The sequence below is a fragment of the Pongo pygmaeus genome, chromosome 1, assembly GCF_028885625.2.
Source record: "Pongo pygmaeus isolate AG05252 chromosome 1, NHGRI_mPonPyg2-v2.0_pri, whole genome shotgun sequence".
NCBI lineage: Eukaryota > Metazoa > Chordata > Mammalia > Primates > Hominidae > Pongo > Pongo pygmaeus.
The window spans coordinates 48,477,012-48,494,995 of NC_072373.2; the positions used below are offsets into that span (position 1 = coordinate 48,477,012).

The following is a 17,984-nucleotide window of genomic DNA, read 5'->3' on the forward strand; positions in this document are numbered from 1 at the left end:
CTGGGTGGTGGGCTGCACTAGAGTAGACCATTTATGGGAAGGGCAAGGCTTGTCCAGGGCCTAGTCCAGCCCCAGGGCTCACTACCTCCTGCCAGGTTCAGCTGTCTTTCTGACTTTCTGGAAGTCCTTTCTCGTATCCAACTGAAGTGCTTTCTGAATTTCCATGAGAATAACTTGTAGTGAGCCTGGAGTCCAGCTCTTCAGACAAGGAAGGCCAGGAAGGAGACAGGTGTGGTCTGGTGTGTGTGTGTGTGTGTGTGTGTGTGTGTGTGTGTGTAGAGGAGAGAGGCCCCAGGGCTATTAGACTAGGTGAGAAGTGCCAGACCCAAGGCTCTTGGCCCTGCAATCTGTTTGGGATGAAGAGATCGAAGCTGGCTGGCTGTGAAATGCTTCAGTGAAGGCCTGGGCTCCTGGAGAGCCGGAGGAGGAAACTTTCAGGACGTGGGGCTCAGGGTAAGGGAAGAAGGTCCAGGGGTGAGCAGACCCCAAAAGCCCCACCTTGTGGCCTCCCCAGCTAGATGGAATCTGGCCCATCTGTCCCTGAACCCAGGCTAGTCGGCTTTGCACCAAGGGATTCCCAGGCCGGCCTCTCCAGCCTGCCCTGTGATCCCTTTATCCATTAATCCCCTTGTACTGTAAAGATTCTCAGCTTTCTGGGCTGGACTAGAACTGGCTGCTACCTGGGGGAGGAGGTGTGTAGCAAGGCTAGAGGGAGGTGGGGTGGAGCTGTGACCTGCCCCAGGCTGCAGAGATATAGGCCTGACAAATGGGGGGAGAAAGGGGTAGCTGTTAAGAAATGCAAGTTGGCAAAGTTGAAATTGGGGAAGGAAGCTAAGTCACATGGCAAGTTTGTTTAAGACCCTTTCAAGTCCCCAGCTCTGAGCCCCCACCATGAGGGGAGACCTCAGTGTTGCCTAGCCCCCTCCCCTCTTATCTCTGCCTGGCTTCCCTGAGCTTCCTTCCTTTAGTCTGCTTGGCGGTGCTTGGCCGGCCCAGCATCCATCTGTTGAGACTACAGGGTTAAGTAGGGGATAGGTAGGGGTTTGGGGGGATCCAAGGGACAATGTTAGATTGCACCCCAGCCCTCTCCCATTTGGGTTCTCTAGTTGCAGTTATTTCCCTAGTTGTAGGCTACTCTGAAATGTTGGTCAATGACTGTCTGAATTTTGAACCAAGAGCAGTGGTGGCTTGGGAGAGAAAGACTGAAGAAGACATAAGAAACTGTGGGGGAATGGGTATTTGGGGTGCCTTCCGAGTCCCAAAGCCAGTCAGTGCCAATCAATGCCACCTGTGTCCAGTTTACAGATCTCGGAAACTGAGGCCCATACAGGGCCTCATGTGGGCTGTGTGGAGACCTGAGAATCTTGGTGGTGGCCTCCTCCTGCAGAAATAGGGTTTATGTCATCATAAGGAAGTGGAGTGTAGTAACCACAGGCCCCGGAAACCTCCCCCTCCACCACCCAGCCTGCCTGCCTGATTGGATCTCAGCTTTTGAAAACCTCCAAGTGGAGGTGGGGTGGGGCCCAGGCCCGGGCCAGGGAGGTGGCAGAGGTGATATGTGCCTGGCATGCTTATTTTTGCAACCCTGGGGGCAAAGGGCAGGGCAGGAGCTGATGCAGTTCATCCACTGGCTGCGTCGTGGGGCACTTTCCCTGTTTGTCTTTGTGGGCCTCAATTTTACCCACTGGAAAATGGGAACAGCCGCTGTGTTCTGGTTTGTTCATTTGTGAAGAGCAGTGGCTTGGAGGAAGACAGGCATAAAATCTTTGGAGGGAACAAAATGCAGAGTAGATTCCTGAAGAATTGAATATAAATAAAATGTTTTTTTTAAAAAAAATAGGCCCTAGGCCAGGCGCAGTGGCTCATGACTGTAATCCCAGCACTTTGGGAGGCCGAGGCAGGTGGATCACAAGGTCAGGAGTTTAAGACCAGCCTGACCAATATGGTGAAACCCCGTCTCTACTAAAAATACAAAAATTAGACAGACATGGTGGCGCACGCCTGTAGTCCCAGCTACTCAGGAGGCTGAGACAGGAGAATCACTTGAACCCGGAAGGCGGAGGTTGCAGTGAGCCGAGATCGCGCCACTGCACTCCAGCCTGGGTGACTAAGCAAGACTCCTTCTCAAAAATAAAATAAAATAAAATAAAATAGGCCCTAATGTAAGTGTACCTAAGAGATGTCTCTGTAGTTTAAGCTTTAGTGAACTATTTAGTAAATTGAATTCACCTCCAGTCCTTTGATTAATATATTAATTTAGAGCAGAATGCACAGTGTGCTGGAGAGGAGTATGAACCAGGAGGTGGCTAAGCACTATAATGTATTGTACACTTACTCTGTGCCTATAGCATCCCATTCAACTGGCCGGGTGACTGATGTTATTCCCATCGTATAGATGCACAAACACAGGTGGTAAATGGAGGAGGCTGGATTTGAACCCAGGGTATTCTCAGTTGTGAACACATGCTCTTCATGGAACTCTAAGCTGCCTCCTAATTGAGGTGGTAATTAGCTGTGTTCCTGAAGTCTCTATGCCTCAGTTTCTTCAAATGCTTTACTACACATAGTGGCCGTGAACATGAATGTGGGAAAGTGAAAATGGGAAGGCACATGGTGCTGTGCAGATGTGTGGCAGGGCTGAGGCTGTCCAGATTCTCCTGTATGGGATTGGTTAGCAGCATGGGGCAGCCTGGCACCACCATGGTCCTAGCTCCTAAATCCATGCTGTCATCGTTTGTGTTTGGGGAGCTTCTCCCACCACATTCTCCCTTTCTTAGTTCACTGCAGCCATCCCTGGCATGTGTCTTCCTGCCTGAATTCCACCTTGGCACTCTCTCAGGAAGGATATTCTGGGGGCAGCCAGGTCTTTTGCTGGCCCCCCACCTCACACACACCAAAGGGCGGAACCCCATGTGTGCTGGGTCTCCTGGCCTTTCATTTTACCCTCTAGAAAGTATTGAGAACATTGAGGAGGAAAGCAATGTCTTCTGTGCCCCTCCCTCTTAGAACAGCTGGAGGGGCACTGAGAGGGTCCTGGGCTGTTGCTTCCCTGCCATGAGGGAAGCTGGACTGGAACGGCTCTTCCTTGGCCCCAGAGATCCACCCCTCGATCCCTACGTGAAGCTCCAGGGCAGGCAGCAGCAGTGTTGGCTGTAGTGCCCTGTTTCTGGAGGACTTTCTCTTTCACCTCCAGCTGCTCTGGGGTGTGGAAAGGAGGTCATGCTGCCATCCCATCCCCAAATGCCCGAGTGTCTATCCCTCTGCCTTCCTGAGGTGAAGCCCCCTGTCCTTTATGAAGGCTGGGCTGGTCCCACCTGAGGCTGACTTAAGGTGCACCCCGGAGAGCTTTCCTGCATGTAGTGTGGGCAGGGGGCCAGGGCCAGTGTGGTGGGGAGAGGCTTGCTACCCTCCACAGCCAGCCTTCTGTTGCTCTGCATTCCTCAGCAGGGGAGCATCCCCAGGGCCCAGTCCCCACTGGCCGTTCCCCACCAGATGCAGATGCCGATGCCGTCACAGCTCTGGGCTCTGGGCGAAGCCTGACTCTGCAGCGTCTCCTGTCTCTGGGGAGGTCATGGGAAACCCCTGCCAGATGCCCCAAGATGGGGGTGGGACAGGGAGAGTGGCGCTGCAGCACAGCTGAGCAGTACTTCCCTGGGCTGGGTTTACCCTCTTCCCAGGCCCCAGAGATGGAGGAGTCCGACCCTGGCCCAGGAAGTTCCTGGCTCCTGCTCACAGCCAGGCTTGTGCGGCCAATGGCAGGCTGGGGATATATCCAACTCAGGACGGGGACTGGCCCCTTCTCTCAGCTCCTCCTGCACATCCCTGCTCCCTGGCATTTCACCCCAGTCTACTTGCTGGCCTGATTCCTCTGCACGGCTGAGATCCTGATGCCCTGGAGGGCCATAGACAACAGGACTCTCAAGGTGCCTCATGGCAGGCACCCCCTCCCCTGTTAGCCTGCCTGACCCTTAGCGTTGCTCAGAAGCCAGTGGCCAAGACCCTAGGAAGAACTGCAAGAGTAAGGTCAAGGACACTCAAGGGGAGGGGTGGGGTCAGAGTCCTGAACCCCAAGCATCCCAAGCTGACACCCCAAGGCCTCCTGTAGGTTTTCCTGGAGTATCACACCCAGGACAGGAAAGTGATTGGGGGCAAAAATCAGGCAGAGAGGGTTGACAGACTGCTTGCACCATGCCGGCCAAGGCCTCCTAAACCCATGCCCTTTGGCCCCGTAATACAAAGCCTTCTTGTTTGGGGGTTCAGAGTCCTGAGGGCAGTCTCAGGATGGCTGGCCTGGGGAAGGGTCTGAGAGGCCAGGAGGGGCACAAATGGGAGGGCAACAAGACCCTCTGGCTGTCACAGAGCTCTGATCGCACTGCCCCCAATAATACTGGGCTCTCCCCACACCTTACCCCTGCAGCTAAAAGGGCAAGCACCCCAAATTGGATCTTGCCACCCTGTTTTATAGAAGACTGGCCTCTATGGGAAGATGCTTTGTCTGGGCTAAGTCAGCTAAAACCCCCCGGGTGTCTGGGAGCCAGACTCCCCTGAGAGCAGGGATTTTGCTTCCAGCCGCCTTCCCCAGAGCTGGCAGGCTGCCATGGGGAGGAGGAGAGGAGGCTCATTAAAGTGGGGGTGTAGACGTCCTCTTTCTGCCACAGAGGAAAGCCGCCTTCCTCTGACAGGGAAGCAGCCTCCTGGGTTCCCGACTCCATACTTCTCCCTGCTCCAGGCTTCAGCTTTCTTAAGCATGAGACAGGGAAAACGCTTTCCCAGCAGACAGCTTGTGGCACTGCTGGCAGCTGTCGGTAGGATCAGTCCAGGAGATTCTCTGAAGGGATCGTTTTTCTCCAAGCCAACCTCTTTCCCATCCTGGTGCAGAGCTGCCTGGTGAATGCTTCAGGATTGGGCACAGGCAGGTTTGGTTTGAATTTCATCTCCACCATTACAAATTGTGTGACTTTGAGCTTGTTAAATTTCACCTGCTGAGCCTTAGTAACATGGGGCATATATCCCCAGCTTCACAGGGTTGTCTTAACACATTACATGTGTTCGTGTACATAAAGGAGCTTGGCACATAGGCTCTCAAAAAGTACTAGGTAGTATGTGTCCTCATCAGACAAGTCCTAGGTGGTGAAGAACACGTAGAACAAGGCAAGAGGGATATCAATGACGAATGATTTCTGAGGAAGAAGACTCCACAGACCCCTCCAGCCTCTCCTCTCCCAGGCTTAATCATCTTTGCAGGCAGGAAGTTCTTTTTGCTAGCTTATCTAAATCCCTCCTGCTACAGCTGAGTTCCCTTTTGATCTTGCCCTCTCACTGATGAGGAAGAGCTGGTGCCTGGTAAGTCACCACATGGCTAAGTGACCCCTGTGTGCCAGGCAGACTATCCATCACCGGGCTTCTCTCTGTGTCCCCTCCATACACTCACTCATCCGCCACAGAGGATACAGCAGCTTGGCTCTGCTCTGCCCCGCTGCCCAGGCTGAGCCAGGCATGCCAGTTGAAGGCTGGGCACAAGCAGAGATCATGGAATCAGGGCAGACATTGCTTTTCTCCTTAGGCTTGCTGACTTTGCAGTCCCACCCTGGGCTGTCTCACCAGCTTCTAGGAGCTCCTTTTCAAGATTCCAGAAAGGCATCAGGGGTCTTATAGGAGAAAAGAGCAGATATGCTTTTAGCCCCCCTGAGGCTTTTTCTGAAGGGACTAACATTTTGGCCATCTGAAAGGATTCTAGTCCAGCTCTCTGGTTCTTCTCAAAGCCTTTGAGGTAGGAAAGAGGGTGTCTGCCAGCCTCAAAGTCCCTGAAGTGCAAATTACACCCAAGTGGGCAGCTGCGAGCATGCCAGTTCTCCCCAGATTTCCCCTGCATTGAATCTTCAGGGCTGATGGCTAATAAAGGTGAAAACCTTTTTGCATATTAGCTATGTGACCTTGAGCTGAGTTATCAGTTTCTCTCTGAGCTCTCTTTTGTAAATTAAGGGCAAAAACACCCACCTTAGAACTAAATGATATAATGTAATGACCTAACATGTGCAAAGCACCCTAGATAGTGTCTATGAGAGGCAGTCTTGGCTCTATAAATGTGTTGGTGGTGACTAGTTGAGGAAGTTTAGTAAGCCAAATGTGATGGTGTTACCATTACTAGCGAGGAAAAGGCATCAGGAATCACAGATCATGCACCACAGTTGTAAGAAATTCTTGGATTCTGGTTAGCTGTTTTAATACCATAGTCTGTGACCTCTCGTCAGTGAGAAGACAGACCCTTCAAGTGGAAAGACCCTGGGACTGCAACAATGGGGACCTCAGTGTAAAGATTTGGAGGCAGCTTAGTTAGGAACCAAGGGAGGGACCCTAGCCAGCTGATTGGATGGGACTGACTTCACCTAAGAAGCTGAGCCAACCCCTAGGAGCCCAAGGTCACTGGGCAGAGCTCCTGGGAGGGCTGATTGGTGGGCTTTGTGTGATGTCATTAAGGACAAGGTTGGGGATGAGGCCCGGCTAGCGCCATCCTCCCCCTCCTAAGCTGAGGGATAGGGTGCAGGGCTCCCAGCACGTGCCCGGATGTGCCCAGTCGGTACCCTTTGCAGTTTTCTCTCCTTGGCAGTCTCTCAGCATACCCCTGGGCTGCCTCCTCCCTGTCTCCTCTGTCCTCCCCTTCCGCCCCGTCCTCCTGGCTCCCCTAAGAGCCGAGTATCCGCCGAGCTCAGCTCTTCCTGCAGCTCTGTGCTCCAGGCTTGCAGCCTTTGTCCGGCTGCCACCGGAGGCACCCAGCGGGTCAGGGGCAGGGGGTGGGCGTCAGCCTGGGAGGATGGGGGCTCCCCAGCCGCCCGCATGTCCCTGGCCTCCGCGTGCGCGGTTCTCTGGGGGTGGAGGACGGCTTCCCACATCATACCCGCTCCTGCTCAATTGTGAACAGAGGAAGCTCAGCAACTTCGCTGCCTGTGCCAGATCCTGACTCTGAAAAGCTCCGGGCCCTTTCTCCTCGCTCTCGCGCCCGCTCTACCCGCCGCTCAGCCTCCGGGTTGCCAAGTGGCAAATAGGCCCCGCTCTGTTCTGGGAGATTCCGGGGGCCTTTCTGAGTGGGGCTGTCCAGCCGGCCCTCCCTCCTGGCAGAACCTTGAGAACGGATGGAAGGAAGATTGGAGGGGTGGGGCCTGGAGTGAGATGCCCTCCAGGTACCCTGGGCAGAAATGACACTAGATGTTTGGGCCGCAAAACTTTACTGACAGAAACAGGCAGCTGGCCCGTGGGCCACAATTTGCTAATTTGATTTTTAAAATATTGCACTAAGTTGTAATTTATCTTGATTACTGAGGTTTTTCCTTGCCTCCTTAAATTTTGTACTGAGGGTGAATGCCTCACCCTAGTCCTGGCTCTGGTCCACAGCCTCTAGGGCCTGTATTTTAGTTGGAAGACCCTAGAGGCCACATGCAGTGGCTCATGCCTGTAATCCCAGCACTTTGTGAGGCCAAGGCAGGAGGATCACTTAAGCCCAGGAGTTTGAGACAAGCCTCTGCAAAAACGTTTTAAAAAGGAAGACCTTAGAGATCCTTGACTCCCCCTCCCATGCCCCCAGGGAGGAAAAGGACTGTTAGATGGTGCCCATCCTTGCCACACTGCTTCTTCCTTCTGCTTATCTGGGGCCAAGTAGGCCACTGTCACTTTGAGGGCAGCCCACAGAAGAGACCTCACCAAGGGTGGGCCCGGGAGAAGAGGCTGCTGGAGGGATGGGCGGTGGAGTTCTTAGAAAGTTGAAAGCAGGAACAGACCTTCTAGATAACCTAGAAGGAAGCAGTGGCTCGTAAACCACGAGAGAGCCAGGGCAAAGGCTTGGCAAGGACCCTGGTCTCTTGTCTCCCAGCCCTCTTGTCTCCTACCTGTGGGGCGTCGGTTTGAATTTGCCACTAGGCAGGGTGTGGTAAAGAGTGAGCCCAGGATGACTGAGACAGTGTCTGCCACCGGCAAACTGTGAGCCCTCAAAGGCAGGGCAAGCCTGATGCCCAGCCCTGAGCATATGTGAACAGACATGCAGGACTCCTTCTAGAGAGCTCCCGTGGCCCTGATGGAGGTGGTGTGGGATGAAGTTTATTTAGCGATTTTAGGATTAAGAGTTTTCAGCTGGGCATGGTAGCTCACACCTATAATCCCATTTCGGGAGGCCGAGGTGGGAGAATCGCTTGAGCTCAGGAGTTCGAGACAGGCCTGGGCAAGATGGCAAAACGTTGTCTCTACAAAAAATACAAAAATTAGATGGGCATGGTGGTGCGTGCCTGTTGTCCCAGCTACTTGGGAGGCTGAGGTGGGAGGATCATCTGAGTCCAGGAGGCTGAAGCTGCACTGAGCCATGATTGCGCCACTGGATTCCACCCTGGGGCAACAAGGTGAGACCTTGTCTCAAAAACATACATACATACATACATACATACATACATACATACATACATACATAGAGTTTTCTGACAGAAAGCAGCTTGAGGAGTGGAAGGGCATTCAGTCAGCCAGATCAGGAGTTGATGCCCAGCTTCACTGTATTTACTGTGTGTGTGGCTTAACCACTTCAAGCCTCAACCTTCCTTGCTGAAGAATGGGGATTTAAATCCCTAGGTCATAGCATCACTTAAACAAGGTAACCTGTGGAGGTGCCTGACCCAGCGCTAGCACATGGAGAGCATCCCTGACATCTTAGCTTTCCTTTGCTTCCATTTCCATTTATTCATTCAGTCAGTCCAACACTCTCTCCCTCTTCCAGGTAAGTTGCTTTGGGAATTGGTGACTCAACCAGGGTCCATGCCCCCCGTCTCCCAGCCAGTATCAGTTTCTCTGGGTGACACTGCTCAGGCATGCTCACCTGCACCCTGGCAAAGCAGTCTGGTGCTAAGGGTGGACCAGCATTGGGCTGGATGTCTCTTTCTGACCACAAAGACCCTCATCTCAGGATGTGTTGGGCCAAAAAAGGGCCCCAGGGTGAATGCCCAGCTGACCCCGCAACTCCTGGACCCTAAAACCCTGGGGTCTCCTCCTCTATATCCTCTCCCCCAGACTGTTCTGCCCACTGTCTTGATCCTGGAAGGCAGGCTCCCCAGGTGGTCCAGGGGCTGATTGCTGAAGCAGAAACTGCCCCTCTCATTGAAGGGCTCTGACAAGCAGGGCTGTTGCTCCCCCTCCCCTGCTCCACTGTCTCCAGGGATGATGATTCGATTTTCTCCAATCACCAGCATTGCCATCTGCCTACAGTAATTAAATGGTATTTGAACTGAATCCAGAAATGCCACTTCAGGCAGCCACATGGTAGGGAAGCCGTCTTCAGGAACTGGTGCTAGCCAGCAGAGCTGGCGGGTCCTCAGAGGCTGCCCAGGCCAGGCACTTGGTTTACCTAGGAATACCTGGATGCTCTGAGAGGAAGTGCTTAGTCTTGGGTCCCACGAGCCCAGGGGCAGAGCCAGGCCTAAGAGCCAAATTCCTGTTTAGTACCTGTGTGCAATGCCACGCTCCTCCTTCTAAGGTTGCTCCTGCTCTCTCTCCCTACATATATGAGATGTTCTTTCCCCCTGGCACTCTGAACCCTGGTCCTTAGAGACGGTGTAGCATAAGACCATTGAAAGGGCAGTGCATGCAGACTGCATAGGTTCAAGCCCTGGCTTAGCTGCTGACTGTCTGTGACCTGTGACTCTGGCTGTGTGCCATCTCAGCTTCTTCATCCATACATGAGGGTCGTAATCGTCACCTCCCAGTGTTGTGAGGACCAAGAGTTAATCCACGGCAGTGTTTAGATGCTGCCTGGCATAGAGTGAGTGCTCAGTGCATGTCCACTGCCATTATTAGCAGTAGAGGCAGGAGCCTTGCTGACCCTGAGCTCTTACTGGAGACTCAAGTTTCTGGTCTGGAGGTCCAGAAGGATGAGCAAGAATCAGCCATTCTCTTCCCAGGCAGAAGCCAATTCAGTTGGGAGACGAAGAAGCTGGGCTCCCATTCCAATTTGGGCGAGACAGCTGGATAAATGTGGTGACCTCCTTTGGGCTTCCATCCCTTTTAGGGGAGAGCCACTGACCTATAAGAACCTGTTCACACCTCGGAAACACTTCTGAAGAAGGCCCAGACTCCCATCTGTGGGTAGGAACTGGGCCTGGTGTTGCTCACCCCCAATCCCTCCCCGCTGGGCTTTCCCCACCTCCCCAGTCCCCTTTAACTCCCCTTTAACTCCCTTGCCGTGGAAGTGCAGGCAACAGGCTCAGGTGAGCACCTTTCCCAGCCTACAGCTCTGAGTGGGCCTTGGGGGCTGGGGCAGCTGGGGACAGAGACAGGATGGCGACTTGGAGGCCCCAGACTCTGTGACTAGGTGCCTCTGGGCCCAGGATGGGTGCTGGCCTGGCCCCTGGCATTGTTTCTTCTCTTGGTGAGTGTTGGCTTAGGGAGAGGAGACCTGACAAGCAGCTCATTGTAAGTGCCTGCTGATGGGCTGGCTTGTGTGAGCCCATGGGCATGAGAGCCTAACCCCCAGCCCCTTTTACTTTAGGAAGTTGGGGTGGGGGTGGTGCTTTCCGCCAATCCCTGTACACGCATGCTTGCTGACTCCTGCTTGGTTGCCATGGGAACCTTGTCGTGGTGATGGCTGCTTGGGAGAGAAAGGAAGGGGTGGCTGGATGGAGATAGTTGTGTCCATGGCTGGCTCCTCAGTCCTGATGCCGCTTTTCTTCCTCTTTACAGGGACGCCTGCCAGAATCTGGGTTGGGAGCGCACCCCAGGCTGGCCTGGCATCTTTTCTAGAGGTCCCTGCCCTTCACAAGGGAACTTGGTACTTGACCTGGTTAGGCCCAGCTATGCAGGTCTGCCCTCCCCCGCCCAACTCCTGGAAAGGAAGCAGAACTCCGGCCTGAGAATGTCTACCAGGCTCTGGCATCAGGGAAGGGGGCTCCTGGTCTGGCGTCAGGGAGGGGAGCTCCCGGCCTCCTGCTTGCAGCCCCCATGGGCATTGGCAGAGGCTCTGGCCTCCTCTAGAACTTAGCCCTGGCTCTGGGAATGTGGCCCAGAGCTGTGGGAGCATCCAGTTCCTTCTCTTCCCCGCCCTGGCCCTGTGCTTTGCCTCCCCAGCAGTGGACAAGCCGCCTTCTCTCCCCTGATGAGATGCTGATTTCCAGGGCTTCTGGTCCAATCAGGAGTATGTGCTTTTATGTCAGACAGACCTGGACATGGCGCCATCACTTGCCATTATACACCCTTGCGCAGGGTCATTTAAACTCTCTCAGCTTCAGTTTTCTCATCTGTAAAATTAGGCAAATAATAGGTACCTCACAAGTTTATAGTGAAGAATGCATGAATTAATGTATGGAAAGTACTCTGAACACAGATCTGATATATACTGAATGCTCAATAAATGTTAACAACTGCTGTTTTGATGATGTTGATATTGTTATTACTATTGTATTACAAAAGTTGCCCATGTCCTCTGGGGGCACCTAAGCTTCCTTCCTTTTCCTCTGGCTCATGGGGGAAGTGGCAGCTTGGCAGGCAGTGTGAGGGAGGGGCCTGTGGCAGCCCCCTTCCAGCTGGGCCTGACCCAGGGCTCTCTCCATCATGGGCAGGATCCGGCCCCAGCTGTCGAAGGAGAAGATTGAGGGCTGTCACATCTGTACCTCTGTTACCCCGGGAGAGCCCCAGGTCCTGCTGGGGAAGGACAAGGCCTTCACCTATGACTTTGTCTTCGACCTGGACACCTGGCAAGAACAGATCTATTCCACCTGCGTGAGCAAGCTCATTGAGGGCTGCTTTGAGGGCTATAATGCCACGGTGCTGGCCTATGGGCAGGTAAGCCATCTTCACGCCCACCTATGGCCGCTCCAGCCTTGGTCTCCCTGCATCCAATGGAGAGAAAGCTCCACCTTCAGAGCAGCTGAGGCACAGCCTCAGGGTTTTGTCTATTGTCTAAGGAGGCCGCTGCACCGCTGGTTAGCAGAGGGAGGGCTGTCAGTCAGTGATTTCCCCAGAGTGTGGCTTCAGGACCAAGAAAGCAGCAGGGGAACCGGGCTGGGAGGTAGATGAGCTAAGGGGATTTGGCCCAGGTACAGGGCTTGCTGGTGCCCCCAAAGGGTGCAGGGTTACACCCTCCTATCTTTGCCAATGCAGACGGGGGCCGGGAAGACGTACACCATGGGCACTGGCTTTGACATGGCAACGTCAGAGGAGGAGCAGGGCATCATCCCGAGGGCCATCGCACACCTCTTTGGGGGCATTGCCGAGCGCAAGCGTCGGGCACAGGAGCAGGGCGTGGCTGGACCTGAGTTCAAAGTCAGCGCCCAGTTTCTGGAGGTACTGTGGCCCCATAGGGTGGGCAGGTGGGAGGCTTGGTAGACGACAGGACCATGGAAGCCGGGCCTTCCTCCAGTGCAGTGGAATGAGCCCAGGGAACCATGCAGGCATCTCCAGGTGATGAGTTCCCTGCTATTGAAAGAATCCAAGCAAGGGCTGGAGGACTACTTGGTGGGACACTCAAAAGGGGTTCCTGCATCAGATGGAGCTTGAGTTGATGACCTGTAGGATCCCTTCACACCCTGACGTGTTCTAGCTCTGACACTGATTAGCCTTGTGACCTTGGGCTAGTCATTTACCACACTGAGCCTCATCTGCAAAATGGGGTGGTACCTGTTTCCTTAGGGTTTTGTGAGAACCCTGGCTCTCTCCCTTCCTTCTGGCCTTCTCTGGGTTCCCCTTCAGCCTCAGGGCATCCTATCCTGTCCCTTTCTGGCTCAGATGCTTCCTGGCCCCCTGAGTCTTCTCTGACCCCAGGGCAGAAAGGTCCTCCAGGAAAGGTCTTTCTTTGCACCTAGCCCTTCCTGTCTCTGGGAGAATGTCAGGCCCAGACTGTGGCAGCCAGGGAGGGGCTTTTAGTGGGGAGCAGGGTGTCTCTGTGCTCTTGACCATTAGGCCTATGCTGAGCCCCCACTCAGTAAGGGCGCTTATCCCATAAACCCTGCTGCTCTGATTGTGTCCAGGTTGCCTTCTGAGGGAAGCATGTGGCTTTGGCCCTCTCCAGGCCTTCCCCAACCCCAGCCCCTGCCTACCACAACACAGCTACTGCCTCCTGGGCACACAGGTGGTGGCTTGCCCTCTAGGGTATCCTGCATTTTAGAATTTGGAGGTTTTCTTTGCCCCTCTGGACTTTCGCTTCTGATAAATGGGCTGCCTATGTGTGTATGACTGTGTGTTTGTATCTGTGTGTGTGTGTCATCTGTCTGTATGTCTGTGTGTGTCTCTGTGTCTTGTGTGTCTCTGTGTGTGTGTCTATGTGTGTGTCTGTGTGTCTGTGTGCGCATCTTTGTATGTGTGTGTCTGTGTGCATCTGTGTGTGTGTGTATGTGTGTCTATGTGTCTCTGTGTGTGCGCATCTGTGTCTGTGTGTGTGTCTGTGTGTGTGTCTATGTGTCTCTATGTGTGCACGTCTGTGTGTGTGTCTGTGTGTGTCTGTGTGTCTGTGCCTGTCTGTGTCTGTGTGTGTGTGTCTCTGTGTCTGTGTGTGTGTATCTCTGTGTGTGTCTCTGTGTCTATGTGTGTGTCTGTGTGTGTGTCTCTGTGTCTGTGTGTGGGTGTCTGTGTGTGTGTGTCTGTGTGTCTCTGTGTGTGTGTGTGTCTGTGTGTGTCTGTCTCTGTGTGTGTGTCTATGTGTCTCTGTGTCTGTGTGTGTGTGTGTCTGTGTGTCTCTGTGTCCGTGTCTGTGTATCTCTGTGTCTGTGTGTGGGTGTCTGCGTGTGTGTGTCTGTGTGTCTCTGTGTCTGTGTGTGTGTGTCTGTGTGTCTCTGTGTCCGTGTCTGTGTATCTGTGTCTGTGTGTGGGTGTCTGCGTGTGTGTGTGTCTGTGTGTCTCTGTGTCCATGTCTGTGTATCTCTGTGTATGTATGTGGGTGTCTGTGTGTGTGTGTCTGTGTTCGTGTCTGTGTCCTGCTGCTTGTGTATCTCAATAAGCTTCTCTCTCACATCTCTTCGTTTTTGTCCCTTCCCTATCCTGTTGCCACGGAGAAGCCCGGAAGAGCAGGTTCCTAGAAAATCAGTTCCATAGGGTGAACCACAAGAGATCAAATGATAGTGTGTGTCTACCCCAACCCAGACAGACAGATAGATATTGTAGGCCCCCATCTGCACCGTCCTTTCCATCTCCTCTTCCCCATTCATGTGGGGTATTTCTGTCCCTTTAGGGCTGTCAAAGCCCCAGATGTCAGAGGGCTGCAGTCTCCCCCTTAGTCCCACAGCATTTTCTTGGCTGCTGCCCTAGCTGCCCCCATCCCTTATTCCACTCCCCAGCCCTAGCTCCCTGCCTGTTGAACATCCCAGATCTTCAGCAGATGACACTTTCCCTGCCAGCAGTTCCAAACACAGGAATCTCCTTGGCTGAGACCACCTGAAATGGGGTGACTGCTCCTGGCCAGTCCCCCTCCCAACGATGGTCTCACCAGGCCCTCTCCAGGACACTAGGCCACAGTGGTGTGCTCTCCGTGCCCACCCACTGCCAAGCATAGGGCAAGGCACACAGGCGTGTTCCTCTCCTTCGAGAGCTTGTCGTCACCTCAGAGACAGTCAGGGCCAGGGCACGGCTCCCCTGGTCTCCACTGAGCTCTGTCACTGCCCTCCCTCATCTGGAATCACGTCCCCATCTACTCTTTCCAAGTCCAGGAATACGACAGGATCTGCTCAAATTGTGGCCACATCTTCCTCATCTCCTACATCTGGGACCCGTGTCCCTTTGTCCTCTTTTGGTCCTTAGCCCATGCTGGGACCGAGCTGCTGGCTGCTGGTTCCTTGGGGAATGAGGAACAGTATGGAGCCTCCAGCTAGTTCTGCCCAGGGCCCAGCTGCCTCCTGCCCCTGTCCTGCAGAAAGGTCATGGGATTCAGAACCCAGAGGGGACCCACAGCCTCAGTTTCCACATCTGTAAAACAGATATGGTTTATAGGCATGTGGCAGCCACCTGGGGCCCCAGTGAATGCCCTATGAATTCAGCTGTTTCCTTCCTGCACAGCTCTACAACGAGGAGATCCTTGACCTGTTTGACAGCACCCGTGACCCTGATGCCCGCCACCGCAGGTCCAACATCAAGATCCACGAGGACGCAAACGGTGGCATCTACACCACTGGTGTCACTTCTCGCCTCATCCACTCCCAGGAGGAGGTGAGCATCTGCTGGACGTCTGGAGCAGGCCCAGGGCATCCTGAAAGGGCAGGGGCTGGCACCACAGTAGTCCCAAGCCCTCACTTCTGCTTCTGTTTCCAGCTGATCCAGTGCCTGAAGCAGGGGGCCCTGTCCCGCACCACAGCCAGCACCCAGATGAACGTGCAAAGCTCACGCTCCCACGCCATCTTCACCATCCACCTATGCCAGATGCGCATGTGCACCCAGCCTGACCTGGTGAGGAGCCTGCAGGGGGCCCAGGAGCCAGCTTGCTACAGGGGTATCCCAGGAAGGGCAAGATGAGGAGCCACAGATTCAGAAATAGCAAACCAGATTGAGGCTGGCCTCTGCCAGTTGTTGATTTTTATATTTTTCTTGAGCCTTGTTGCCCAATTTGTAAAATGGGTTAATGATCTCTGTATCATGGTGTTGTGAGGATTAAATGGAAATCAGGCTTGTGCAAGTACTGTGCACATTGTCAGATGCTCTGCATGTGCCAAGGGCAAGGCGCTTGGCCATCCGCCGTGCCTCTCCCAGATGGCAGTACTGTGATCAGGGGAGCCAGTGAGGTGGGCGAGGGCTGGGGGAGTCAGAGCTGACTTCTGCTGCAGGTGAATGAGGCAGTGACCGGGCTTCCTGATGGTACACCTCCCTCGAGTGAGTATGAGACACTCACCGCTAAGTTTCACTTTGTGGACCTGGCCGGCTCAGAGCGGCTGAAGCGGACAGGGGCTACTGGCGAGCGGGCCAAGGAGGGCATCTCCATCAACTGTGGCCTGGTAGGCACATGGTGGGTCATCAGCCCCAGTACCCGCACAGCTCAGTCTCAGACCCCTCCAAGGCCCTGCAGTCCTACACCTGCTGTGTCCTCCTTGGACATCTTGCCAATTAGCCCTTTACTCTCAGGCCTCACCCCTGTCCCCAACTTCCCCATTTCACCAACTTATCCATCTGCCTATAAACCCACCCAGGGAGCAAGAGGGCTGCTGGGGCCAAAGAGGCAGGTGCAGATGGGTTGGGGATTTTCTTGTCCCTCCCTACCCTTCACTCCCTGAGTGACTCTTGAGTGCCAGGGTCTGTCTCCCACAGCTGGCCTTGGGCAATGTGATCAGCGCCTTAGGGGACCAGAGCAAGAAGGTGGTGCACGTTCCCTACAGGGACTCCAAGCTCACTCGGCTCCTCCAGGATTCGCTGGGGGGCAACAGGTATCTGGTGACCAACACCCAGGGGAGGCAGGGAGGTTCCTGGAAAATAGTGCTGTGTGGGTATGGCGCAAGCCTGCCCCAGGAGGAGGAGGCCTTCCCGTCCTGGGCTGCAGGTTTAGGAGGTAGGAACCTTGAGGTGCTTTATGACCTTTAGGCAGCTATGGCCAGACTCAGTTTCCTTATCAGTAAAACAGAGAGAGACATTCTAAGGGAAGTCATATGACCCAGACGAGATGATAGATGGGAAATGCTAGAAAATGCAGGGCTGTGACTCATCCTCATCACCAAGCAAAGGACTCTGGCAATTATGCATCACCACCTCCCCAGCCTTGGTAGCCGTCTTTACTATGGTTACCTGCTGTTGCAGTGAAAACTCCTGGCCAGATGGTCCAGCTCCCCACATCCCAGGTTCTGTCCTAAATGCCCACGTGCTTTGGGCATTAAGGTAGTGGGGGAATGGGATGGGAGCAGGACCTCTGCCCTGAGGCAATGCTTCTGGGGGCTGGCTGTGTCCCTCACCCTCACACCAGGCTTTCTGCACCCCCAGCCAGACCATCATGATCGCCTGTGTGAGCCCCTCAGACCGAGATTTCATGGAGACCCTCAACACACTCAAATATGCCAATCGGGCCCGCAACATCAAGAACAAGGTGGTAGTGAACCAGGACAAGACCAGCCAGCAAATCAGTGCACTGCGGGCTGAGATTGCTCGGCTGCAGATGGAGCTGATGGAATATAAGGCGGTGAGCATGCTCCTGGGCATTGCCCAGCACTCCCCTTGGAGCTAGTGCTCCATATGCACCCTCTGCCCTGCAGCCTCACCCTAACTTCCTCAGCATCCCTTCCACCTCCCTATTACCCATCATCCACTTTGGACATGACTCTTGAGCATCAGTTGTGTGCCAGGCATGATGCTCACTATTAGGGACTCACTCACGTGAATCAAGCATAGTCTGAGCCCTCAAGATTTTAGAATACTAAGTCCAAGAAACAAGGGCTGCCCGGCTTTTGTTGCATAGATCTTATGCACAGGGCAGACACTCTCCAGGGTGTTTTCATGTCTGCTGAATGTGTTGTGTTGGAACAGATAAGACTGCTAGACTGGCACAGAATCGTTGATAGAGGGGCCCACAGGAGTATCCAGTGTGCCGCAGAGGGGCAGAGGAGAGAGTTGGCCTTACTTGCATGGATGGTCAGAGAGGGCCTCATGGGAAAAGGGGCCTTTTATATGGATTTTGAAGAATGAATGAGGTAACAGCAAAATGAGATGGGACAGCCATTCTAGGTAAAGAACAAGCCATGCACAAAGGAACAGAGTGGGAAAAAATGGGTCCTTTGGGGGAAATGTCTAATTCTATGTGACTAAGACAGAAGTCACCATTGGTAGCCCATGGCCCGAATCTGGCACATAGATGAGTTTAGGTTTGGCTTGCACTTGTTTTAAAAGAATGCAACTTAGTTGTCAACCTTTCTGAAAGTCAGGGAGTTTCAGTTTTGCTAGAAAATTTTAAAGATCTAACAACTCATGGTACCAAGTTGGCTGGAGAGGCATAGGGGCTGCCCCTTTTAGACTGAGTCTGGGACTCGCTTAGTTCCAGTCTCTACCACTCCCTATTGTCTTAC

At 53.9% G+C, this 17,984-nt stretch overlaps 1 protein-coding gene across 6 annotated transcripts in view; it reads left to right on the top strand.

Moving 5' to 3' along the window:
• Positions 1-17,984, top strand: part of KIF21B (kinesin family member 21B) — a 54,723-nt gene that overhangs the window by 2,638 nt on the left and 34,101 nt on the right. For all 6 annotated transcript variants that reach the window (XM_054462791.1, XM_054462806.1, XM_054462798.1 and 3 more), the window contains exons 2-8: positions 11,583-11,805; positions 12,124-12,306; positions 15,007-15,156; positions 15,259-15,393; positions 15,768-15,935; positions 16,246-16,361; positions 16,909-17,104. In XM_054462791.1, the coding sequence (XP_054318766.1) occupies positions 11,583-11,805; positions 12,124-12,306; positions 15,007-15,156; positions 15,259-15,393; positions 15,768-15,935; positions 16,246-16,361; positions 16,909-17,104 (1,171 nt within the window). The remainder of the gene's footprint in view (positions 1-11,582; positions 11,806-12,123; positions 12,307-15,006; positions 15,157-15,258; positions 15,394-15,767; positions 15,936-16,245; positions 16,362-16,908; positions 17,105-17,984) is intronic.